Genomic DNA, 26029 nt, shown 5'->3' on the forward strand with positions numbered 1-26029 from the left:
TCCAATGTTCCAGGCTTGACAGATGTCCGTAGAGACGCACACTTTGTGGACCTCTGCAGCGCAGTCTGTTTTCACGCCCTGGAAAATAGGGTTCACGCTTTCATAACCGATGGGGCACATTTAAACATTTGACGAGCAACTTCTTTCTCGACACTTCTGTCAAACTGGAAAGCCAAATAAAACATCAAAGTTGTAAATCAAATTGTCTTTAAAGCTTCACACAATGCAGACAAAGCATAACCAAAAATAGCATAAGAAAAAAATCAATTATCTTGCCCATTTCTTTATCATTGCTCTTTCACACTTATTTGTATAACTTCCCAGAACTTACAGATGCATTCACCCAACCAGAAAGGCTAGAGCCCAGCCATGGAACTTAGAGACCCAGAGGAGTGAAGAGTGAAGGATTCTGGATCACACCTGGGAGAAAGCTTCTCCTTCCCCTGCTGCTTGCTTGTTTCCTTGTTTCCTTGTTTCCTTGTTTCCTTCCTTCCTTCCTTCCTTCCCTCCCTCCTTCCCTCCTTTCTCTCTTTCTCCCTTTCTTTCCTTTTTCTTCCTTCCTCTCTGTCTCTCTCTCCCTCTTTCTTTCTTTCTTTTTTCATGTTTTACTGATTTGAGGCAAGTCAGTCAGTACATGCTCCTCACTCCAGGCTCTGCACTGTTAGAGTGTCTCCTGCACGCCCCCCCCCCCAAACTGACCTTCTTGGTGGCCCCAGAACTCTGAGAGGCCAGCACCATCACTCAGTCACTCTTCACCAGGTGAATTTTGGTTTGTGCCTCAGCTTATCTATGAGCTTTCATTCCTGTTCCTTGTGGAGATAGTAAACAAATTCAAAGCAACACAATTAACACCAAAAACCCAGGTGGGCTGGGCAACAAGCTGTGCAGGAAGCCGTCTGCTTTGAGTCATATTTCTTTGGATTACACTTAGTGCTAACTTGTCATTATGGTTTTAAAAGCTTTCCTAGGCTCATCTTGTTTCAATTAATGCTAATTATTATTCTTTTCTTGATACTTAAATTGTAGCTGCTTGTCAGTGGGAGCCCCTTCACATTGGCCCCTTTATCTGTTCAGCATTGCCCTGACCATTTGAGAACATCCTTGTTTCCTGGAAACTACTCATGCTTTGGATTCATCTGTAATTTTTTTCCTGCCTTAGGACGGAGGAGAATGTTTAGGGAGCTTCCCCCCCCCCCTTTTTTTTTTTCAGCGAAGAGTGAAAGAAAAAGGCCAAATCTAGGTGCCAGGACAGTGCATGGAGCTCAAGGCCTCTGGCTCCCCTGCTTCTGAGTACCCCAGGGAAATAGTTTAAAGGACATGAGTTAACACTCAGGGTTCTATGTAATTGTCGCTTTGCTAGATCTTTACGTTTTTTCAAATAAGCCCCAATATCATTATTCTACAAAATTATCTACCTAAAATTTTAATCTCTCACTCATAAGTAATTATGTTTCCTTTTGACTTATTTGTTAAAAAAACTTATTAGGAAATTCAAAGTAGAGTTAATGATATTATGAAACCCAAGTACCTATCACCCAGCTTCAACATTTTCCTCTATTCCACAATTCCAGTTTTATCTCTGCCTCCATCACTTCCCACCCCACTGTCTCTATCTCAGAGGATGATAAGGACTGTGAGAAAATGAAGGATATCTGATAGAGTGAGAAGCAAACAGAGATGGGCTACTGAGGGTTGCTGGTGGGATGCTGGATGGGGGGATGGGCTAAACAGTTGAGGGGCATTAAGGAAGACACTTGCTGGAATGAGCACTGGGTGTCATATGTGATAAATCACCAAATTCTATTCCTGAAATCATTATTACACTATATGTTAACTAACTTGGATTTAAATTTAAAAAGAAAAAGAAAAAAAAAGGTGACAATAAACTGAGTCAGGAAGATAAAAAGGAGCCAGCCATTCAAAGATCTTGGGAAGAAGCCTCTGGGAGATGGGCAGAGGATTAAAAGTCTCTGAAGTAGGAGTGTGCTTGGTGGGTTCAATGAGTGAAGGAAGACCAGGGACTTGGAGGATAAGGAGCCACAGCTATAACTCCTTGGCTCTGCATTCTGATGACTCCATCCACATCACCTGCTGTATTTATTTACAAGTGGATAGAAAAAGGTATGGAAGACACTAGATCTGTAGTCTTAGAGGACTCCCAGGCTAATGAGAAATACAGTAGGACCTCAATGTGGAGTTTTTAAGGACAGATGAATAAACACATAGCTTCATTCAGAAGCTTGCAAATAGACAACACACCCGGGGTTTCTAAATGCTGTGAGTTGGTGGTTGAAGCAAGGAGACGGCAGCAGCAACCAAGGTTCAGGTACTGGCTCTACACTGCACCTGTGACCTAATCAGTGCCTCCCTCTCCTCCACACTCAATGAGGGTTCAGATAGGTACATCTACAACTGTCACCTGAAACGTCTAAGAGAAACTATCACCAATGGCTGAGATGTTTGGGATGATGCCTTTCGATAACCATAATTCATGAAGGCACTAGTGAAGTAATGAGTGCAAGGACCTAGTGATTTTCCTGTTCCAAAATTTGCTAGCTTTATAAGAAAAACAGCAATACTTATAAGTTGAATTTAAAACCTTGAGAAAATCTAGGCTTTAACATTGACAACTGTAATACCTTGAATATTAATCACAGAACAAGTATGTATTCTTTTCCATATTCTAAAGCCTCCCTAGTCCTTAGACATTAAACATCTCAAATGACAGCAGTTGCCAAAAATACCCAGTGATTTTAATCCAGTTGGTCCTGACACAGAATGGAGGAGAGGTCATTCTGGGTCATCTATTTGGTCACTCTTCCTCTGGCATGCAGTCCTCCAGAATTAGGTTGCTCTGATTGACATTTTGTCTTCCTACTTACCCCAAATTCACATTCCCCAGGACACCAGTATGTGACTGAAACCTGCCTTTTATTTAGGGGATTTTGTACCCATAACAAATGTGATATAATATAAACAGCATTGAAATAACAGGGGGGTATTTGTTGGTCGTTGAGCCATTTCTCCTGATCCTACACAGACCCTAGGAGAATGACTTTGTCAAGCTAGTAAAAGGAAACCACTGACTGTTAAAGAAACAGCTGACACTGGAGTATTTTTAGACTAGTTAGAAAATAGCCATAAATACTTTAAACCTGGAGATAATTTTCTGTTTCAAATGAGGTTTTAGATAAAAATATTCAAGTCTATGGTGAATTAATACTTTATATATAAATTATGTATTATTATTATTGTAGACCACAAGTTCATGCATGATCTAATAAATAATATTTTTAAATTTATTTTTGGGAGAGAGAGAGAGAGAGAGAAAGCACGAGCAGAGGAAGGGCGAAGAGAGTGGGAGACGCAGAATCTGAAGCAGGCTCCAGGCTCTGAGCTGTCAGCACAGAACTCAAGGCAGGGCCTGAACCCATAAACTGTGAGCTCATGACCTCAGCTGAAGTTGGAAGCTTAACCCATTGAGCCACCCAGGCACCCCCATGATCTAATAATTTATACATGCCCCATGTGATATCAAGACCAAATAGAAAATCACATACAAATTTAATTTCTTATGTTTGGTTGGTTTCTTCCTGTCCAAGGGAGAAAATTTGCAGAGTAAGAAATAAACGAGTTTGCCTTTCCAAAGATGTCGTGGCTCTGCAAATGAAGGAAACATAATAGTCTTCACAGAACCAGGCCTAAAAAAGAAAAAAAATAATGTTGTCCTATAGAATTGGATTAGAAGCCATAAATAGATTGACACTGTGATCTTCAGAATCTTTTGCTTGAGTATGCTCCTCTGAGAAGCAAAAGGAGGGTCCCTCTTCCTGTCAGGCCATGCCCTGTAGGCCCTGCAATGGGTATCATCTTATCTAGGACAGGCAGTGAGGGACCCTGGCAATTTTAAGGGGGGTGGAGTCATGTTAGATTTGTTAAAGCAGTCCATTGCCACCAAAGTAGTGGAGAAACAGGCAATCTGATTCATGGCTGGTAGGAAGGAATATCAGCCTGTAAGATCCACAGTTCAGTGATTTGTCTACATCTATAAAATTACAATCACATTTAAGCTTTGACCTAGCAATCTCACTTCTAGGAATTTGCCCCACAGATATGAGTGCAAAAGTGCAAAATAACAACAATATCCTTATTAACTGCAGAATTGATTATAATAATAAGAGGTTGGAAACAACATAAATGTCCATCAGTAGGTGATTTGTTAAATAAACTGTGATTCATCTACAGGGGAATATGATGCAGCTGAAAAAAAAAAAAGATTTAGAAAGTTTCCGATGTCTTGAGATGGAAAGATCCCCAAATGTAAGAGTTGTAATTATCTTTTTGTATAAAATAGAGGAAAATAGAAATATATTTGCATCAAAAATATGTAACTGTGGAAGAATATATACAAAGAAATAAAAGTTGTTACCTAAGGAGAGAAGATGACAGTTTTCACTGAATATTTTTATATATGGTTCAATTTTTGAACAGTACAGTTTGTAACCTACTCAAAAGATATTTAAAAACTTATTTTGTGGAATTCTGTGGAAAATGGTATAGTGATTCTTCAAAACTATTAAAAATAGAAATACCATATGTTATAATACTGGAGTTAAAATTAAAAAGAAAAAAATAAATACCATATGGTAAGCAATTTCACTTCTAGGTATATCCCCAACAGAAGTGAAAGCAGGAACTCAAACAGGTATTTGCACACCGTTGCTAATAGCTTCATTATTCACAAGAGCCAAAAAATGGAAGGAAACTAACCAAGTGTTTGTAGACAGATGAACAGTTAAAAATAATGTAACATATGATGGAATATTAGCTTTAAAAAGAAAAAAATTTTGATACACACAGATGAACCCTGAAGACACTGTGCTAAGTGAAATAAGCCAGTCACAAAAGAACAAATATATGTATAAGGCCCCTAGAGTAGTGATAGAGATAGTGGAATGGTGGTTGCCAGGGGCTGGAGGAAGGAGAGAATGGAAATAGTATTTCCTGGATAGAGTTGCAGTTGGGGAAGACGAGAAAGTTTGGAGATGGATACTACACTTGATCTTCGCCAAAAGGCCGAGAAGCGATTGGAGATGGATAGATGGTGATTGCACAACAGTGTGAATGTGTGAAAAGCTACAGAACTGTACATGTAAAAACTATTGAAATGGTAAATTTTATTTTGCATATTTTAACTATTTTAAAAACTAATAATTTATATATACTTATATAAAATTCACTTTGCTAGCGGTAAAGCATAAATTAATCCATGAACAAAGGTATAGCTACAAAAAAAGGCCAATTGACTGCTGCACACAGGAAATTTCCAGAATGAGGTTTTTGTTGTCCCAGAACACAGAGGTAGAGAACCAGTTGTCATTAGTTGAAATACAAGAAAAGAAGACACACTGCGCGCCCAACGTGGGGCTCGAACCCACGACCCTGAGATTAAGAGTCTCATGCTCTACCGACTGAGCTAGCCGGGCGGCTAGAGAGAGCGTCTCAACAATTCTTACTTCAAGGTAACATTCAGGCTGTTTGTGGCTCCAAATTTAAAGGTCGGTTTAGTTGTAATCTAATCAAATGGTTCCTTAGCCCGGGGAACGTAAAGCCTCTAGATCATGCCTGACTGCCCCTCCCACCTAGGTCTGGTTTCTGTTTACTCTGGTCTCCCCGCGACCTAAACTTTTTCCATTCCCGGAAAGCGCACGGGGCGAAGGACGGCAAACGCATTCTTTCTATGGCGCTGGCATGCTCACTCTGATACTTTAATCTGGAGTTCAGAGGTGGTATCTGGGAATTCGAGTAGGTGGGTCCCACGGTCGCCCCCTCCAACCTGTGCAAACTCCAAGATAGGAAGTTTGTCCCCCAGGCTTTGCAAACACACCTAGTTTCAAAACTTAATGAAAAAGAGGGTTTCACGCAAACCCGCGCTGGAGATGCCGGGGATCGAACCCGGGGCCTCATACATGCAAAGCATGCGCTCTACCACTGAGCTACATCCCCACCTGGCCTAGTGGCTCTCTACATGCTCTCTTGACTGTATATTAGCACAGAGAGCGGCTGCGCAAATGGCGGAGCGAGATAACCCAGATGCTGCAAAGCGGGTACCGTAACGCTTGGAGCTGTGTTTCCGAGTCCTCCACTGTCCCCACTGAGGGGACGTTCGCTGGAAGAACAGAGCCAGAATAAACACCTGAAGGCAGGGGGGGAAGTCATTGGGCACAATGCCCCAAATGAACTGTGATCCGAAAAAGTGAAGTAAGGAAGACTGTGTGCAGACTGCTACGTTTGTTAAACAAAAAGAAAGGGAGTGTAGTAATTCAGAATTGCAAAGTTGATCGCTTGGGATGGGGAGGAGACTCGAGCGTAGACAGTGGACACACTTTTCGCTGTGAACTGCTGTGTATATCTGAATTTTGAACAATGTTAAATCAGTTCATTCCAAGAAAACTTTATCGATCGCTTACTATGTGCCAAGAACTGCTCTAGAAATCTGGGGGTCCAGCCGCGAACAAAACTGACACAGTCATCCCCTTCAATAGCTCAAATTCCAGAGGAGGGAGTAGAGTGTTAGAAAATAGAGCCCGCGTTGAAGATTAAAGTGCGGCAAGGTGCGATTTTAAACAGTGTGGTGGGGGCAGGCTTCGCTGAGAGGTTATTTGAAACAAGGCTTGAAAGAGGTGAGAAGTAAGCCATGCAAGTATGGGAAAAGAGAAGTCCAAGTAATGGTAAAAGCCAGTTCAAAGGCCCTGAGATAGGATCTTGCTGGCATGGTGCAGGAATAGCAAGGAGGTCCATATGGAAAGAGAGGAGTCAACAGAGGAGAGTGACAAGAGATGCGGATAGAGAGGCTGGGTGCAGGGTATGGGGTCAAAGAATGGATAGGGCCTTTGGAGGACTGTAAAGACTTTGACTTTGAGAAGTGGGAGCCAATGGAGGGTTTGAGCAGAGGAGAACTTAACATTAATCTGACTTAACATTTTAACAGGACTGTTCTCACAGCTGGGTGGAGAAGACAAGGTAGAACAATGTGACAGAAGGGGAGAGAATTGTGATCACCAGATCATTGGAAATGGTGCAGTGGAGGACGTGAGAGAGGGAGGACACACTGAGGAACTGAGGGTGGAGTGTGGGCAATGTATTCCTCTTGGGAGTCATAGAGGACTCCCCAGTTTGGCCTCAGCATCTGAAGGGATGGAGTTGCTGTTAAATGGGGTGGGGTGGGGAAGACTGTGGAAGGAACAGGTGGAGAAGCAGATTAGAAATACAGTTGTGGATACAGTGAATGCGAAGTGATATTCCTTAGGACATGCTGCCCGGGGTTGGATGTGGGAGCCAGGCATCCTAAGGGAAACTGGGTGGGGATGTGTACTGTGGCATCCACAAGGAGAGGGTATTTCAAACCAAGAAAGTGGAAGAGATCACAAGTGAGGATAGACGGAGGTCCAAGGGCTGAGCAAGTGCGGGGAGAGGAGGAGGAAACCACAAGAGAGACCAAGAAAAAGGTAGGAGGCCAGGGATGTGGGTGGAGAGCCAGGGAGTACAGTAACCTGGAAGGTGCCAGGAAAGAGTGTCAGCAAGGAGGAAGCATCAGAGAAGAGGGCAGATGAGGTGAGGCCGGAGAAGGAGCCTATGCCTTTAGGTTAGGATCGCTGAGGTTACTGGTGACCTTGACAAGAGCGGTTTCTGAGGAGGGTGGTCGCTAAAGCCTGCCCTGAGTGGCCTCCAGAGGGAATGAGGAAAGGTGGTGGAAACAAATACATCAGGTAGTTCTGGAGGGACAGTAGAGGGTTGAGTTATTTGGGAGGGAGATTAAAGTGGGAAAATTCATTGTAAATGTATTATTTATTCAAAGCCAAAAATTAAATAAAGAATAAACAAGGGGGAGAACAACAGTGGGAAATAGATACTATGCCAGGCTTGGGGGTGGGGGCAAGAGCCAGGTTCCAGACACTAAATTTAGGTCAGCACAGGACCAGGACAAACCTGCACTCTGGGAACCTGACACTGTGGCCCGGGCGCTAGGCCCAAGGCCTGGCCCTGCTGGGTTGGCCTCAGGCGGCCACGACGAGTTGTGCCCGGCTGGGTGTGGGCTCCCACCTGTCCGGGCCTGTTTCCCACGGCTGCCTGGGCCAGGCTGTGGGTGGCTTAGAGAGGACTGCTGACGGGCTGGGCTAGGGGGGGCGACAGAGAGAGGGCGCCAGGGGACCGAGGAGGCCGCAGACCAAAGCCAGTGATTGAGTGGCCCAGAGCAGAGGTGCAGGGAGCTGGCCGGCGCTTGGATCCAGTCGAGCAGTGCGGTCTGGCCCGCCCACAACTCTCATTCTTCTCTCCGCTTCCCGGCCCGGCCAGCCCTCAGCTTACGTCTCCGCCTGCCCGGCGTCAGCCCCGCCCTTCCTCTCCTAGTGGGTGCTCGGAGGCCCCTACTGGGTCTCCCCACTCCGAGCCGCGAACTGTCGGGTCCCTCGGCTTCTCCAGCACTGCTGGACTTAAGTGCGCTAAGGAAGCGCATGGCGGCGGTGGGGCCGCGGACTGGCCCCGGCTCCGGGGCCGAGGCGCTGGCACTGGCGGCAGAGCTGCAGGGCGAGGCCACATGCTCTATCTGCCTGGAGCTCTTCCGCGAGCCCGTATCCGTCGAGTGCGGTCACAGCTTCTGCCGCTCCTGTATCGCGCGCTGTTGGGAGCGCCCCGGCACAGGAACGACCACAGTGCCGCGCGCGCTGCCTTGTCCGCTGCCCTGCCCACAGTGTAGAGAGCCCGTGCGTCCCGGCCAGCTGCGGCCCAACAGGCAGCTGGCCTCAGTGGCCACGCTGCTGCGGCGCTTCAGCCTGCCTGCGGCCGCGCCAGGAGAACACCGGCCCCCGGAGGCGGCGGTGGCCGGGTGCGTACAGCATGGTGAACCGCTCAAGCTCTACTGCCAGGACGACGGACGCGCCATTTGCGTGGTGTGCGACCGCGCCCGCGAACACCGCGCGCACGCAGTGTTGCCGCTAGACGAGGCTGTGCAGGAAGCTAAGGTGAGGGCGGACCCCACCCATGCAGAGCCTCAGGACCCCAGTTCGGGTCCTGTCTTCCCGCGCAGACAGTGCAGACCTCTGGCAGGCAGGCAGGCAGGCAGGATTCCCAGGTGAGACCCTGCCTCTTTCTTCCTGTTCCACTGGCTCTGGGACTGATTGCAGCACTCGCTGGGTCACCCACACACAACCAGTACCATCCTCCCACCCACCTCGAGCTTCCCTCTGGTCTCCCTACTGGATCGCCTAATTGATGCCCCCAGATTTCGCGATTTTCTTTCTGTCTGTCCCTGGCTTCTAGCGGTGTCTCCGTCACACCCCCACTTCCTCTGCCCCCATTCTCAGCCCCCGCCCTTTCCCTGGGCGTGGCTCTGTGCAATGTCCCCGCGTCCTGGAGTGGGACGACCTTCCAAAAAGGTTGGGGTAAGGCAGTGGGTGACTTCTGGGTTGAATAGAGCACCAAAAGCTGTCTTTGGTTGTGTCAAAGATATGGGTTTGAGGCACTTCTCTTTCCCACTTCCTTACTGGGGTGTGCACGGAGGCTTCAGGCACACAGCCCCCAGTTTTTCTTTACTCCTTAATCCGCTCCAGCACTCCCTCCCAGACGTCTTTCTGATGGTGATTAAGAGATCAGAGGACAAAACTAGGCAGGTTGGGCTGCCAAAGGGCCTGCATTTCAGCCAGGATTGTGCACAGATGGTTGGGGAAGTGAGACCTTGAGGTCTTTGGAGTCACCTTTCAATTGCCCCGTACCCCTATGTGCGTCTGTGCAGGCTGTCAGCTATCCCAATGTCCAGACAGGTCTTCAACCTTGCCTCCTCCTCTTCAATTAATAGGGCCTTGTCTTTCTCCTGGATGGCTCCGGGAAGGCACATGTAGGGTTTCCAGAGTCCTCTTCCCATAATGTCTCCCTTCTCACTCTCCTGCAGGAGCTCCTGGAGTCTAGGCTGAAGGTCTTGAGGAAGGATCTGGAAGACTATGAGGTGTTTCGTTCCACGGAAGAGAAGGAGAGCAAGGAGCTCCTGGTGAGCAGGGCACTTTCCAGGTGGGCCCTCTTTGGGTGACAACAGAGGACCCCACCATCCTGGCATTGTATGTGCAATCTTTAAAAAGAAGTGAAGAGTGAAAGTTGGAGGGGTGACAAATGTTAAAGGACAAAATCTGAGTAAAATTTGCAGTTCTTATTGGTTTTATTCAGTGATTCATGAACTGGGCAGTATCCCATCTAGCAGATAGAAAAAGAGCTCTGAAAAGCTATGCAAGCCAAGAGATTTTATAGGCAGTAGGGGGCAGGAACAAGGAAGTTATACTGGGCCAAAAAGCAGATGGATTATTGCAAGGTTACTTTCCCTGTTTGTCAGGTAGTTACCCAACTAATGCTGATCAGGTGACTCCTGATTGACTGGTTTAAGATTCTATTTCTGGGAGAACTGAAACTGTAATTAAGTCTCTGTTTCCTGTTGGGGGACTTAGCGTGAGTGACTCCATTTTGGACCTTTTGTCTTTTTTTTTTTCTTCTAAATATGAAATTTACTGTCAAATTGGTTTCCATACAACACCCAATGCTCATGCCAACAGGTGCCCTCCTCAATGCCCATCACCCACTTTCCCCTCCCTGCTACCCCCCCATCAATCCTCAGTTTATTCTCAGTTTTTAAGAGTCTCTTATGGTTTGCCTCCCTTCCTCTCTAACTTTGTTTTCCCCCTTCTGCTCCCCCATGGTCTTCTGTTAAGTTTCTCAGGATCCACATATAAGTGAAAACATATAGTATCTGTCTTTCTCTGTATGACTTATTTCACTTAGCATAACACTCTCCACTTCCATTCACGTTGCTACCAAAGGCCACATTTCATTCTTTCTCATTGCCAAGTAGTATTCCATTGTATATATAAACCACATCTTCTTTATCCATTCATCAGTTGATGGACATTTAGGCTCTTTCCATAATTTGGCTATTGTTGAAAGTGCTGCTATAAACATTGGGGTACAAGTGCCCCTATGCATCAGCACTCCTGTATCCCGTGGGTAAATTCCTAGCAGTGCTATTGCTGGGTCATAGGGTAGATCTGTTTTTAATTTTTTGAGGAACCTCCACACTGTTTTCCAGAGTGGCTACACCAGTTTGCATTCCCACCAACAGGGCAAGACGGTTCCCGTTTCTCCACATCCTCTCCAGCATCTATAGTCTCCTGATTTGTTCATTTTAGCCACTCTGACTGGCGTGAGGTGGTATCTCAGTGTGGTTTTGATTTGTATTTCCCTGATGAGGAGCGACGTTGAGCATCTTTTCATGTGTCTGTTGGCCATCTGGATGTCTTCTTTAGAGAAGTGTCTATTCATGTTTTCTGCCCATTTCTTCACTGGATTATTTGTTTTTTGGGTGTGGAGTTTGGTGAGTTCTTTATAGATTTTGGATACTAGCCCTTTGTACAATATGTCATTTGCAAATATCTTTTCCCATTCCGTTGGCTGTCTTTTAGTTTTGTTGATTGTTTTCTTTACAGTGCAGAAACTTTTTATCTTCATGAGGTCCCAATAGTTCATTTTTGCTTTTAATTCCCTTGCCTTTTGGGATGTGTCAAGTAAGAAATTGCTGCGGCTGAGGTCAGAGAGGTTTTTTCCTGCTTTCCCCTCTAGGGTTTTGATGGTTTCCTGTCTCACATTCAGGTCCTTTTTCCATTTTGAGTTTATTTTTGTGAATAGTGTAGGAAAGTGGTCTAGTTTCATTCTTCTGCATGTTGCTGTCCAGTTCTCCCAGCACCATTTGTTAAAGAGACTGTCTTTTTTCCATTGGATATTCTTTCCTTCTTTGTCAAAGATTAGTTGACCATACTTTTGTGGGTCCAATTCTGGAGGCTCTATTCTATTCCATTGGTCTATGTGTCTGTTTTTGTGCCAATACCATGCTGTCTTGATGATTACAGCTTTGTAGTAGAGGCTAAAGTCTGGGATTGTGATACCTCCCACTTTAGTCTTCTTCTTCAGTATTACTTTGGCTATGTGGGGTCTTTTGTGGTTCCATACAAATTTTAGGATGGTTTTTAACTCAAAATAAATGTGTTCGGGGGTGGGAGGGAGTGACCTCAGTTTAATTCTTGCAGTGGCTCTAGGAGGCACTAATTTATCCCTCCTACTTTTCAAATGAGGAAACTGCAGCCCAGGGTGGTTCTGAGGCAAGTATAAGTTGCCCTAGATTGATGGGAGAGCACATCTGTGACAGGGGACATGAGAGCATGTGTTGAAGCTGCTCTGCACTCAGAGGTGGGATATTTAAATTAGAGGCTGTGCTTGGTGGGTATGTGTAGTTGAGTCTCTGACCCCTGACCAGTGAGGGGGACGGAACTTTGTCCTGTGGGATGGCTCAGAGTCTCCTGTCCAAATGCCACATCTTGATGCCTGTGCCCCATTGCCTCTCCAACTTCTCTCCTGAGACAGAAGCAGATGGCAGCTGAGCGAGAGAAGGTGGGTGCAGAGTTCCAGGCTCTGCGGGCCTTCCTGGTGGAGCAGGAGGGCCGGCTCCTGGGCCGCCTGGAGGAGCTGTCACGGGAGGTGACACAGAAGCAAAATGAGAACATAGCTCAGCTTGAGGGTGAAATCACCCAGCTCTCCAAGCTCAGCAGCCAGATCCAGGAGACATCTCGAAAGCCTGACCTTGACTTTCTTCAGGTGAGTCTGGCTTGGCCAGAGGTATGGATCATTTATCCTAAGGCTTCGTAAACAGTGAGAACAGAGTTAGATCCTGTGAGTTTAGTAGAATCACATACTCAAGCAGAAGGGGACTGGAGAAAACTGCCCTGATTCTTCTGGGGTTAAAGGTCTAAAAAGTTGTGATAAAAATTTCTTGACCTCGAGTCACAATAAAGATCTTACTGGCTTTACTCAACGACATGAATTGAGCAACATCCAATCTAGCAGACAGAAAGGAGTTCCAAAGAGCTATATGCAAGGCTTATGTCATATTCCAGGATGTAAACCTTATGCCAAAAGTCTCATAAAATAATACTTTACTACTCCGGATGTACTTTGACATTTTCTATTCTATTTCCTTTTAAAATAAATAGTCACACTCTCTCCCTCCTTCCCCTGCTCGTTCTCTCAATATTTATTAATATTACTAATATTATTAATAAACTTTAAAAAGGGGGGGGTTGGGTGGCTCACTTGGTTAAGCTTCAGACTCTTGATTTCAGCTCAGGTCATGATCTCATGGTTGGTGGGATCAAGTCCCGTATGGATCTGCAGTGACAGCAAGGAGCCTGCTTGGGATTCTCTCTCCCTCACTCTCTGCCCTTCCCCCACTTGCTCATGGGCTCTCTCAAAATAAATAAATAGTCACAATCCACAAATTGGTCAAGAATAGGCATTTGAAAGGTGCTGGTATGAGTAACCAGTCATTGCATAAGAGCTGTGACTTATCTGGGGTGGTGTAGAGAGGGTAGGCAACACTGGATCCCAGCACAAAGCTCCAGTGATGATTCTGTAATGAAGAGAGCATTTGCAAAGCTGTGGGCAGAGAGTTGATAAAACACCCAGAAACCAGCCACAGCAGGAAGCCATTGACACCTGGGCCCATAAAGGTGGTAGGGAGTGGTAGTACACCTTATTGCTTATTCCTCTGGGGGTACCTAGATCCCTGGGTGCCTTGGTTGGCCAAGGCTCTGACTCTTGATCTCAGATCAGGTCTTGATCTCAAGGTTGTGAGTTCAAGCCCCACCTTGGGCTATAAACTGCTTGTGGAGCCTACTAAAAAAATAAAAATATGAAAAGTTGCATATTCCTCTGGAAGCAGCACAAGGGGTCAGTTTTATTTTCTCAAAAGTAACTGGAGGTTACCTGGTGCTGATTTGGCTTTCTTTTATCTTTCTTTCCAGGAATTCAAAAACACACTAAGCAGGTGAGTGGACCTAAGATTTCCTTAGGTCTTTCCAAGCTGGCTCTTCTTCTTTTCCACTGAGCTCTCTCTCTTCATCCCCTCATCCCTGACCTCACACTCCCAATTCCCACATTGCCTTACCTATGTACCTTCTAAGGCAAATGTCCACCTGCCTGGCTGTGGATATTCTGCTGCAAGATCAGCCTCTCTTTTTCTACCTCTCCCCACCAAGAGGACCTTACCATCCTAATTGTCACAGCCTGGTGGGAGTGGGACAGTGTTTGTGGGCCTTCCTCAGGCTCTTTGTCCTGCAGATGCAGCAATGTGCCTGGTCCCAAGCCAACCACAGTCTCTTCTGAGATGAAGAATAAAGTCTGGAATGTTTCCCTCAAGACCTTTGTCTTAAAGGGGCTGCTCAAGAAGTTCAAAGGTAGGGCCTGTTCTTGGGGTTGGGCCATGCAGTGCTGGTGGCCATGGTGTGTTTCTGGTAGTTTGGGGGCCCAGGAATGTGTCTTTCCAGAAGGTTTGTTAGAAAATAGGAGCTAGGGTGTGTCAAGGACAGATTGGTGCAGGGAGATGGTGGTGGCAAATCCATTCAGCAGCCCCTGCTCCCAGAGCACAAAGATTCCCCCAGGGACAGGCAGGGTAGAGGGCTACTGGGGCAAGAAGAAGGATGAGGAGGGAGAGCTCAGCTCAGACTAGCTCAGGCAAAAGAGAGGGAAGTGGAAGAGGTAGAGCTAGGATACTGCCCCTTCTTGACCCCTCACACTTGACCCAGTGTCTACACATCAACTCTCAGCCTTCGGGGTATCTGGCTGTAAATGTCAGAGGAGGTGATATTCACCATCATTGCCAGATAGACAATCTTCTGAGTCATTTACGAATATCCTGCTTTGTTTCTCCTCCTCAGAGGATCTTCGGGGAGAGCTAGAGAAAGAGGAGAAAGGTAAGATGGTTCTTGTGATAGTGATTTCCCATTATTTGGCCATGTAGAGAATCCACTGCCTCCCCATGATTGTTTCTCTGGGCTTTGTGAATGGCTGGTTCCTTCTACCTGCCTGCCTCTGCCCTCCCCTCATCCTTGCCTCCCAGTTCTGGCTCCCTCAGGCCTCAGTGGGACCTGTAGGCCTATAAATTGCGGACCAGTCACCTGGATGAGCCTCTCTCCCCATTCCCCCTTCCAGACAAACAGAGACCTCTCCTGGGGACAGGGCTTGTGTGCAGGGGTCAGGCAAAGCAGGAAGAGATTGAAGACAGGAAGGGAGGAGGTTCTTACTACTGCAGAGCTCTGGGGTGAGTGGGATCCAACTCTGCAGGAGGGCAGAGGGGGGCACATATTCATGATGCTAATGATTGATCAAGCTATGTCAGAATTTACCATGGAAGGATCTAAACCAAGTCAGATCATGACCCTCCTCTGCACAGAACCCTAGGACAGCCCCTCTCATTCAATAATGTCCTCTCTATGGCCTTCAAGGCTTCATAGGCTCTGAACTCACTGCACATTCTCCCTCTAGCTTACTCTGTGCAGCCACAACAAGTGCTCTTTGCTGCTTCTGAAATGCACTAAGCACACCCCCACCTCAGAGCATTTGCACTGCACTGGCTGGCCTCAGCCTTGAATATACTTCCTCTAGACAGCTACATGCCTGGCTTCCTCACCTCCTTTATGTCTTTGCTCAAATGCATACCTAGGCCTTTTCACCTTCCCTGGCCACTCTAATTGAAATTACAGCCTTCTCTTCTGACTCCTCTCATTGTCCATGTTCACCATTTATTGTCTCTTCTTTCCTTCCCCCCAGAAAGGAAGCTACAGGAGGGCAGGGATACTGAACTGTGGGATTCCCAGGGCCTAGAATAGTCCTAGAACATAGTACTTATGACAAGTGTGCATATTTTAAGTTTTTATTATGAAAAAATTTAAATATATACAAAAGTAGAGAGAAGATCATAATGAATATTATGTTCTCATCATAGACCTTCAGCTGATATTTTTCATAAACGCCCCTACCCGCTTCTTCCCACTGGATTATTTGGAAGCAAATCATGGATAAGTTATTTCCATAAATATCAGTATGTTATCTCTAAAGATAGACTTAAAAAAACCCCACAAAGCCATAATCACAATTAGAAAAAGTAATGCTTCTTTCCAATACCTAGTGTTTGAAATTCTCCAGTTGTCTTTTAAATTGTATTTGTCGATCTGTTCTAATTGTGATCCAAAGTAGGTTCACACATTCCTTTTGTTTGGCTTCCACTTGTACATGTTTTGGGGGGATGGTGGAGGAGAAGTAACTGACGGGAGCTGGGGAGAGGGCTTCCATGGGACATCTCTCCCTGTCTCTGCCTTCAGTGGAGCTGACCTTGGACCCCGACACTGCCAACCCCCGCCTCATCCTCTCTCTGGATCTTAAGAGCGTGCGCCTTGGACAGCGGGCGCAGGACTTGCCCTGCCACCCACGCCGCTTTGACACCAACACGCGAGTCTTGGCGTCCTGTGGTTTCTCCTCTGGGCGGCACCACTGGGAGGTGGAAGTGGGCTCCAAGGACGGCTGGGCCTTCGGCGTGGCGCGAGAGAGCGTGCGCCGCAAGGGCCTCACGCCCTTCACCCCTGAGGAGGGCGTCTGGGCACTGCAGCTCAACAGCGGGAAGTACTGGGCAGTGACTAGCCCTGAACGGACGCCCCTCAGCTGTGGCCACCTGTCCCGTGTGCGGGTGGCCCTGGATCTAGAGGTGGGGGCCGTGTCCTTCTACGCCGTGGAGGACATGCGCCACCTCTACACCTTCCGCGTCAACTTCCACGAGCGAGTGTTCCCCCTTTTCTCTGTCTGCTCCACCGGCACCTACTTGCGAATCTGGCCTTGAAAGTCTTTGGCCTCCCAGAGAGGGTGAATCAGTCGAGGGTGAATACCTCCTCATCCCGGCTGCCCATGGGAAGCAATGCTGCCTTCTGTCGGAGCCTCCTGGTTACTGTGGGCCTGCCTTCCAGATTGGCTCTGGGCTGCCTTGGAGGGGCTCCTGCAGACCACAACATTGGAGACAGAAAACGGGTGATGGTGGAAAAGGGTTCCGTGGTCAACTGAGTAGAAGAGAAGATGCCTTGGACCCTTGGCGCCTGTCCTCTGCCTGTTGTCGACATGTGGATTCAGCTAGCCTGAGCTGTGAGGACTTGGAGGTGGGTGAGGACAGGAGCCCAGCTATTGACAGAGGTGTTTCCCATCACTGGGACTTTCTACCTGGACTTAGCAGGGCCTCTGGGTCTGGAGCAATAGCAAGTACAGTGCTGTCCTCAGGTGCAAGGGGGCAGGTTCAGGCCCAGCCAGCCAAGTTCATGACCACTTCTGCTTTGCCTTCTTGTCAGCTTCTAGCTCTGCCTTCAGACGCCTGGATCCACCACTCAGGGAGGAGCATTGTACTCCCAGGTCAGAGAACAGCTTGGGACAGAACTGAAAGGAGATTCTTGACCTGTACATGAGAGGAAAGCCCAGGACAATGGCATTTATCATGGCTACCTTCCAATACCCCTTAATGATGATACAGAGTGATATGTACATCCTCTGCCACAGTGACAGCCATGTGTTCTCACACATGCCTAAACCCCTTTCAAACGCCAAAGTATAGTCTCCCTTGAGTAAGGAGACCAAAGGCTATGGGATTTTGAAACACAAAACAACACTTATAATTTTACAGATGCAACTAATATCAGCATGGGAATGCACAGAGCACAAACATGCCCCTGATATACCCTTCCTGGAACTTGTCAAATGTGTGCCAACAGCAGAGGACCCTGGTGCCAAGGTCTGCTCAGCCTGTGCCCTGGTGGGGTGTTATTCCCTTGGCTAATTGTTCCCGAGCTTCTGTTTGGGTGGGCTTCTGGGAGGGGGTTTTGGGCAGTCTCCTGTTTAGTGCTACCCAGGGAAGGGGGATGAGGAGATGGAAATACAAACTCTGAGCTCATTTCTAGGGTGGCTTAGCTCATTCTTGACTCCTCCAGTCTGAGTGCAAGAGCACAAGTAGTAGCGAAGGTTTCTGCTAGACTGGGTGATCAGGTGTGTTTAAATGTGTGAGGAATGTGTGCATGTATGTTTATATCTCAGATTGAGGGGGCAGGGGTTTGTGTGGATTTTGGAGAGCAGTTTTATCAGCTCATGTGTAGGTTTAGGTATTGCAAACAGACCTAGGTCAATTTGGTAATACCCTATTTTTCATTTGTTGTTAAATATTAGCCACTCCACATTTAGGTGAGGGTCGTGGTTTTCCTCCCCCACTACCTAGCTAACTGGCTAGATGAATCTGTTTAGACAGATATGTTGGCATGTAGGGACAGTGACAATTGAATAACCTGGTCTGCAAGTGTCATGGGGTTTCTGTGCTCTGTCCCTGAGATGCTCCAAGCACACTTTGAATACAGGGGTCTTACAGGGGAGGCATGACACTGTTCTAGAGGCAGACACAGTGGACATAGCACCAGGAAATCTGAATCCAATGTCCTATGGGCCTGGGTCAGGATCATATAAGTGTCCAGCCTACAGTATAATTGTATCATTCCAGAGGGTGAATCCTATGTTGTGTTCATATATGGAGAAGTTCTAGAACACTGCAGCCAATCCATGTATTTGAATACTAGTCATTTCCACAAGGACCCCCCCCCCCCCCCCTTAACACTCACTTGCTAATTAAATCGCCTAATGTTATCGTCAAGCCCTGATATTATCTGGGTTTATATGGCTTTTGGACTGAGTGTCACAGTTACCTTTAAGGTCACATAACAACTGTGCTGAAGTATTGCAACACATATTACAGGTCACAGAAGGTGGGTGGCTGGTGGAGGTGCCTGTAGGGCCAGGTCTGGGGACTGTACGAGTGGCTGTCTGTGTGTATATTTTCAGCTTTTGTGTTTGTGAATGTGATTGTGTGTCTATCGAAGTATGTGTTTGCAGAGTTAATAACTACATAGACATCTATATATCTGAAGAAATATAACAACAGTTACAGTAACAATCACACATTGAGATGTTCTCTTTTGGTCAACAAGGCAATGCAGTGACTTTGGATGTCACAATGCTGATGTGAGGGTATGTGTGATTGTATGCAATTTTCTCTCCCATCCTTTGGGATCCTAAGATCTGTTAGGTGTTCAGGTCTCTGAAAGCAATGACTGGCTTAACTTGGGTCCTTCTGACCCCACCCATTAGTCCCAGATGCTTGTGAATTGCATGAGCTAGTTCCCTGACAACAGACCCTTAAATGGTTCCTCAGCATACAGACTTGAGGGTGCCCATGGATCTAAGTCACCTGGCCTTGCAGGGACCATAAAGCAGATTGGGCCACCAGGGAAAGGTCCATCACTTACAGCAGTCACTTTCTTTTTTTTTTAATTTAAAATTTTACTTTGAGTTGGTTAACATAAAGTGTTATATTAGTTTCAGGTGTACAATATAGTTAATTCAACACCATACATCACCCTGTACTCATCATGACAGGTGTATTATTTAATCCCCATCACCTATTTAATCCATCCTCCCCTCCCCTCTCCTCTGATCACCATGAGTTCATTCTCTATAGTTAAGAGTCTGTTTCTTGATCTTATTTTTTTCCTTTTGCTCACTTGATTTGTTTCTTAAATTCCACACACGAGTGAAATCATATGGTATTTGCCTTTCTCTGACTTATTTCACTTAACATTATACTCTCTAGCTCCATCCATGTGCTTGCAAATGGCAAAATTTCATTCCTTTCTATGGCTGAATAACATTCCATTGTATATATATACCACTTCTTCTTTACCCATTCATCAATGATGGACACTTGGGCTGCTTCCATATCTTGTACAGCCGCAACTTCCTGACCATTGCAGGGCTAGGGCTCCTGTCTCTCACCTGGGCTCTCACCCTGCTCTCTATCCCCTGGGCTTTTAGGGACTCTTACAGAACCAGCACCTCCAGAGTTGAGGTGGGCCCCAAAGGTTGCCTTTTCCTTTATTTTTTTTAACTATTTGAAAGTTTTTATTTTTTTATTTTTTATTTTATTTTTTTTAATATGAAATTTATTGTCAAATTGGTTTCTATAGAACACCCAGTGCTCATCCCAACAGGTGCCCTCCTCAATACCCATCACCCACCTTCATCAACCCTCAGTTTGTTTTCAGTTTTTAACAGTCTCTTATGTTTTGGCTCCCTCCCTCTCTAACCTCTTTTTTTTTTTTTTTTCTTCCCCTCCTCCATGGTTTTCTATTAAGTTTCTCAGGATCCACATAAGAGTGAAAACATATGGTTATCTGTCTTTCTCTGTATGACTTATTTCACTTAGCATAACACTCTCCAGTTCCATCCAGGTTGCTACAAAAGGTTGCCTTTTCCTAACTTGCCTAAAGGTGCCTCAGGGGCTAGGGAACCCCACGCCTGATCCAGTCCTTTTCCCACCAGCACCTCCTCACGCTCTGACCTTCTGATTTTTCCAACACCCTCTCTCAGCCTCTCACTCACTGCCCACTGACAGCCCACCTTACCAGCCCGGACCTGGATTCCTTCGGAACAGGCCTACTGACACCCTTACCCTAGCTCCTCCCTCGCAGCCCTGACCTTGGACTCATTCTCATACAGAATAAGCCTTGGACCTATCTATCCAACTCGTCTTTGCCCCCGACTCCCAAGCCCGAGAAAGACCTCGGGTCTTCCTACAGCTCCGCCCACTGGAGGCCCCGCCCCCGCCCACGTCGGGTAATACTCTCACCCTATCTCTCACACGATCTGCCCTGTCTCCCAGGATTTGCGGTTTGGCCTGCCGCACTGACACTGAAGTACCTGGAGAGGCAGCGAGGGCCCAACTGGGCCCTAGTTGGTGGAGAGACACCGGCCGGCTTGTTACTACTTAGCTCCTTCCTGTGGTTCATTGCGGCTGCGCGGCAGACGATGACAGCATCAAGTATTCTTGCGCAGAAGCGAAGATTACGGTTGGCTCCATAGCTCAGGGGTTAGAGCACTGGTCTTGTAAACCAGGGGTCGCGAGTTCAAATCTCGCTGGGGCCTGCTGGTGCGTGTTTTTTTCCCCACCCTTTCCTCAAAGGTGGAAAAGCGGAAGATGCTTGAGCCAACACGAATTTCCGCTTTTCTTAGAGACCAGGCCTTAGGCGGAGCTGCCTGTTCCTTGACAGATGCCCACCGACTAAAAGTGGCTTTACTTTTTGAAGAACCAAACCCACTGCGTCCGTGACCTTTCGATCACAGGCTCCGCTGGCTCCGCGCGTCTTCTCCACAGCGGTCCTTCGCTGGTATGCTTCGCAGGCTCTCTGCAAGTTCGTGGAAGGTCTTTCCGTTCCCCTCCTCTCACCTACTCAGGCCAGGGAGTCGCCCTGGTCTCTGTCTTCTTCGTTAAGTGGGGACCACCTGTCTGTGCCCACCTCTTCACAACGCACCCTGGGAATCTATTTTAGTCTGGAGGGGGACTAGGTTTAAGGCTTATCCTTGGCTCGCCATTGCTCTCCACAATCTAGCTTCCATAGTGAGGTGGTTGTCCAGTAGGGCAGGAACATAGGGTCAACGAATTCCAGGACCCCGGGACGCGCAGGTGCCGGAAGATGCTGGTACGCTCCTGGCCTATCCTGGGCGTGTCTGTTCGGGTCTTGAAGCACTCTTGGCTCTTTGGATGGGAGCCGGCCGGTGCAAAGGCCTGTGGCCCCCATCCACCACGCTCCCTACCGGCTTACTCCCTTTGCCTCTTCTCCGGCGTCTACCCAGGTTTCCGCAAGCGGTTTTCTCCACTCTGTTGCCCCAGGCCGGGGTTGTTTTCGAAACCCGAATCGCGATAGAGTGCTGCCAGGAGTCAGCCGCGTCCCCACGTGGGGACTTTTCTGAAGGTCCCGTTTGACTTGGAGAGAGGACTCTTGCGGGCTGGGATAGCGCGGCGGGGCATGGTCACGCCTCTGCCTGAGCCACGGCTGCCTAGTAGTGCGGGCGAAAGCCGTGGCGGGATGGTGCCCTAGACCCTCCGTGAGCCTGGCTCTGCCTATCTGGCAGCGCCCCAGTTGTTCACTGGGGATTTAGTTTCATTTTGTACACTTGACTTCCTTTAACAGCATAAATAAATAAATAAATCAAAGTCAGAAGGTCAGCAGTTGTGTTTTTATTGTTTTGTTTAAAAGAAAAACTAAATGGTTAAAACAAGACCGGAAGTAAATGGGACAATTATAGTCTTTAGGGCAGGTGTTACTAATTGTGGAAGTTTGTACTTTTCTTTATATAATTCCATAGAGAAGAGAAGCAAATGCTTACGACACGGAGGTGGTAGTAACGCAGGCCGAGGACACACGGTGGCTTAGGGCAGAAGAGAGCCCATCTAACGCTTTATGCGTCTCGAAAAGAGACGAGGACAACGCCAACGCCTTGTGGCGAAGAGGCGGGTTAGCATTGTGTTTTCCAAGGAAAAGTCCGAGAGGAGCAGCGAATGGAGCGGTCAATGCAGAGGGATGAGCAAGATCGTGGAGTGGCAGTAGATAAATTAGCACTTTTTTCCTTGGAGGAGGTTAACCACCATTCGTCTCCCACTCATTTTTTATAACTGCCGTTGTGTAGGAAATTTCTTTGCTGGCTGCACAAAAATAAACCTTTGGACCAGCTCTGAGTGGATTTTCGTGAATTTTACAGCAGGAAATCAGAATCACTGGTTTTTGGTTTTTTACTACTGAATAATCCAGCGCAGTTAAAGTCTTTTTAGGGAAAGCAAGCCTGAGACGAGGGAGGACAGCGCCCGCACAGCCCAGGACCCTGGTTTGGCGGGAGCCGATGGCTGCTTCAGTGCAATCTCGGGACAAAGCTTCGGGGACGGAGAGCCGGGGCATTCAGCCTGCGGGCCCAGTGTGCGCGCGCGCTCTAGTGCAAGCCTACAGGGCTGCGCAACCACCACTTCAGCCAGCCACCCCAAGGGAGCGGGGTTTCCGGTCATCTTGTTTCCGCCTTACACTTCCCTACATTTTGTGAAGCTTTTGCAAATAAGGGTGTGTTGCTTTTCATGTTTTCATAAAACAATAAAAGAAAAGCTCTCTCCCTTTTACCAGGCGCCCCACCTGAAGGGACTACTACCTCGACTTCATTTCGCTTGTGGCGGCTCAGGACCCAGTCAGTCCCGCGTCCCCTCCAAATCCCGCGCGCGGTCTCTCCAGGAGCCCTGGGCTTCTCCCGGCCTCTGAGCCCAGACCCTGGGCCTCCAGACTTGAGCCTTGCTTGGGCTCCCTTGGGCAGGGGCTCCCAGTCCCCAAAGCGGAAAGTTGCCCCTGCCTGCTGCTCCTACCTGCTGCTAGTGAGGCACTCCTTAGGATTCCAGATTACATACAGAGGGACCAAGGGACACGGACCATTTACGCTGGGCGAGCTACCTACGGATGAGATTAATGGCAGATGCCCAGACTGTGGAGTAGGGATGCGTTGGGTGTGGGAGACTCAGATCCAGAGAGCAATTTCAATATGTCAAAAATAAAAGTCTCCGTCGGTGATAAAAATTACTTCTTGGAGAATCTGATTATGAGTTGAGCAAAAAACAGTTAAACACGAAGTGGCTCGTTGGTCTAGGGGTATGATTCTCGCTTTGGGTGCGAGAGGTCCCGGGTTCAAATCCCGGACGAGCCCACTTTTTCAATTCTACTTTCTAGCTAGGTCCCTTATGTCGATGGTTTTGTCCTTGAACAGAGTTGGCATACCCAACAGCTCTGAGTGTCCTGCGGTTTAGTAAGAAGAGCAGGTAGGAGAGTGAGTGAGCCGTTCCAGAACTGAGGGTCGCAGGTGAAGGGTTGGGTGCAGAACCGTTCGCCTTTGTTTTCCGCCAGCATGGGACCTGGAACCATCTTTTCTCAGTCCTGGAACTTTGCATCTAGTGTACCCAAGGAGGCTCTCTTAATCATCAAAGGTCTTACAGGGATTCTCCAGCCGGAAGTTTCCGTAGTGTAGTGGTTATCACGTTCGCTTAATACGCGTGGAAGTTCTCGGTTCAAAGCTGGGCCATAGCAATGTGTGGGGCTTCCCCTGCCATTTTTCTTCTTACTACTTAACATTTGGAGACTCTGTAAATCAAACTTGGTCCTGATTTAGAACATCCACCATCATCAACTACTTGCAATTTACTACATTGGGGTACACTTGGAGACTCTATGGGACATACCAGGGTCCAGTTCAGGACTTCCACATCACTTCTGCTTGTACAGAGACACGCGATCTTCCAGGATGGAGAGAAAAGGTATCTACACAGCCGTTTTTCCGCCTCAGCCACGTACGCCTGTTAAATACCTCATCCCAACCCACTCACTGTCTAGGACACCAGAGCGCACAGAGACCGCACAGAGCATCCGACAATCCGTAGCAGACTCACGCTGCTAAAACGGAATCCCAGACACCGAGGTCGGAGCGCTCCCAATTCTGCCTCATTCCTCTTTTGTGACCCAAAGCAAAATAGCATAAAGCACGTCAAGGAACTAGCAGCGGTGGAATTCATACCCACGCCTCCAAAGAGTCTGGAGCCTTAATCCAGCGCCTTAGACCGCTCAGCCACACTACCCTGCTGCAAAGTCCCTTTGGGTGTCTTCACTGCTGATAACTTTTCAAAGGTTTTTCAGGAAAAGGAAGCATTGAGGAAAATTTACAGGTTAAAACAGAACCGTATCCCGCCCGGAAAGATTAGTTTAACCAGAGTCACAGGCAGGGAACCTGAGCTCCACGAGCGCTGACAGAGAAGGGTAGGCGAAGCGCACACCCCACGCCTTGGTTTTGGGAAAGACACTCAAGTCACTCCCACCTCTCACTTTGGGGAATGGGCCTGAACGCAGGGGAAGACTTCTATAATCTCACCTTGTTTTTAATTTTTTTTCAAATTAAACTGTGAGTGTATATTATTTTCAGAAATTAATGCGTAGGAATCTTGCACCCCCTCTCAATTAAAAAAACAAAACAAAACAAAACCCATAACATTTTTTGTTGGCAGTAGCACCAGCACTTTCAGAAGTAGCTGAGATCTGAGGCCTCCACCCGTGCAACTCTGCTACCTAAGATTTCCCTCCTTTTCTTTCTTCTTTTTTCTTTTTCCTTTTCTTTTTCTTTTTCTTTTTTCCTTCCTTCCTTCCTTCCTTCCTTCAACAGCAAGCAAAAGTTTATTAGAGTATAAGATTAGAAAGTAAGAATAGTAGTAAAGCTCTGTTTACAGAGAGGGGACATTTAAAAGTGAACGCCCTGATTTCCACCCTTTAAACAAGTGTTTCAGCTGGAGGTATCGGGTCTTGAAAAAACACGTTAGATTGAATCCTATGCAGGGTATCCTCCCTTCCCTCCCCATTATAAAAATCCATTAAAAAAGTAAAACCAACTCGGCAAATCCGGGAAAAAAAATAGAAAAAAATTCATCAGAAAACCCACAACTCAGAAACAACTATCAATATTTAGTGATCAGTATCAATATTCTCCGTTAACTTTTTCTTGCACCAGTAGGTCTACCTCCTGTAGATACAGATTTGAATCACGTATTTTGTTACGGCAGCTCGAACAGAAGTAGATAGTTTACTGTTACAAACATCAATAGATTTCACTCACATTAATACTGAACAAAGAAGTCAGGCATAAAAGATCCTATTTTCTGTTGATTGCATACATAAGATATTCAAGCATGAGCAAAACTAATCTCTGCTGATAGAAGTTAGAAATACTGTTACTTTGGGGAAAGAAGTGTAGGTACTGATGGCAGAGAGACAGGAGGTAACAGTTTCGGGTGCTGGAAACATACTACCTTGATCTGGGTGATGGGCACGTGTCCCACTTAGTTGGGTGCTTAAGATCTTTGCACATGTAAAAATATTTGCACAACAAAGATATTTTTCACAATACCAATTTTTTAAAAAAGAGGGGTTCCTTAATTCAAAAGGCCATTTTTTATTTTTATTACTGCATAACAAATTGCCACAAATTTAGTGGCTTAAAACAACACAAATTTATTATCATACAGTTTTGGTGGGTCAAGAGTCTGGAGACAAGTTAGCAAGGTCCTTTCCTCATGTTTCACCAGGTGGAATCATGGTTTTGGCCATTGCTGCCATATTCTCTGAGGCTCAGGATTCTCTCCCAACCTTATTAGCTGTAGGCAGACTCCAGTTTCTTGTGGTTGTGG

General features: G+C 46.9%; 1 protein-coding gene and 4 non-coding genes across 12 annotated transcripts; 3 read left to right on the forward strand and 2 right to left on the reverse strand.

The window, feature by feature from the left end:
- Positions 1 to 5413: 5413 nt before the first annotated feature.
- Positions 5414 to 5486, reverse strand: TRNAK-CUU (transfer RNA lysine (anticodon CUU)). The gene has a single exon. It is a non-coding gene; the product is annotated as a tRNA-Lys (tRNA).
- A 448-nt stretch (positions 5487 to 5934) lies between these two features.
- On the reverse strand, positions 5935 to 6006 carry TRNAA-UGC (transfer RNA alanine (anticodon UGC)). The gene has a single exon. It is a non-coding gene; the product is annotated as a tRNA-Ala (tRNA).
- A 2097-nt stretch (positions 6007 to 8103) lies between these two features.
- TRIM7 (tripartite motif containing 7) lies at positions 8104 to 18897 on the forward strand. 8 transcript variants are annotated; one of them, XM_019438969.2, is made up of 8 exons: positions 8126 to 9020; positions 9947 to 10042; positions 12454 to 12684; positions 13890 to 13912; positions 14206 to 14321; positions 14802 to 14837; positions 15076 to 15184; positions 16245 to 16428. In XM_019438969.2, the coding sequence occupies exons 1-8, from the start codon at positions 8514 to 8516 to the stop codon at positions 16303 to 16305; spliced, it is 1179 nt and encodes a 392-aa protein (XP_019294514.1). In that variant the 5' UTR covers positions 8126 to 8513; the 3' UTR covers positions 16306 to 16428. The 8 variants fall into 8 exon arrangements, with proteins under 8 accessions (XP_019294520.1, XP_019294516.1, XP_019294514.1 ...); XM_019438971.2 differs by lacking the exon at positions 14206 to 14321 and having other exon boundaries at positions 8119 to 9020; positions 16245 to 16357; XM_019438968.2 differs by lacking the exon at positions 15076 to 15184 and having other exon boundaries at positions 8194 to 9020; positions 16245 to 18897.
- Positions 18898 to 20846: 1949 nt separating this feature from the next.
- On the forward strand, positions 20847 to 20919 carry TRNAT-UGU (transfer RNA threonine (anticodon UGU)). Its single transcript has one exon. It is a non-coding gene; the product is annotated as a tRNA-Thr (tRNA).
- A 2520-nt stretch (positions 20920 to 23439) lies between these two features.
- Positions 23440 to 23511, forward strand: TRNAP-UGG (transfer RNA proline (anticodon UGG)). The gene has a single exon. It is a non-coding gene; the product is annotated as a tRNA-Pro (tRNA).
- Positions 23512 to 26029: the final 2518 nt, after the last annotated feature.

This window comes from Panthera pardus, unplaced genomic scaffold (genome assembly GCF_024362965.1).
Source record: "Panthera pardus isolate Hobbes unplaced genomic scaffold, ASM2436296v1 HiC_scaffold_2, whole genome shotgun sequence".
Lineage (NCBI taxonomy): Eukaryota > Metazoa > Chordata > Mammalia > Carnivora > Felidae > Panthera > Panthera pardus.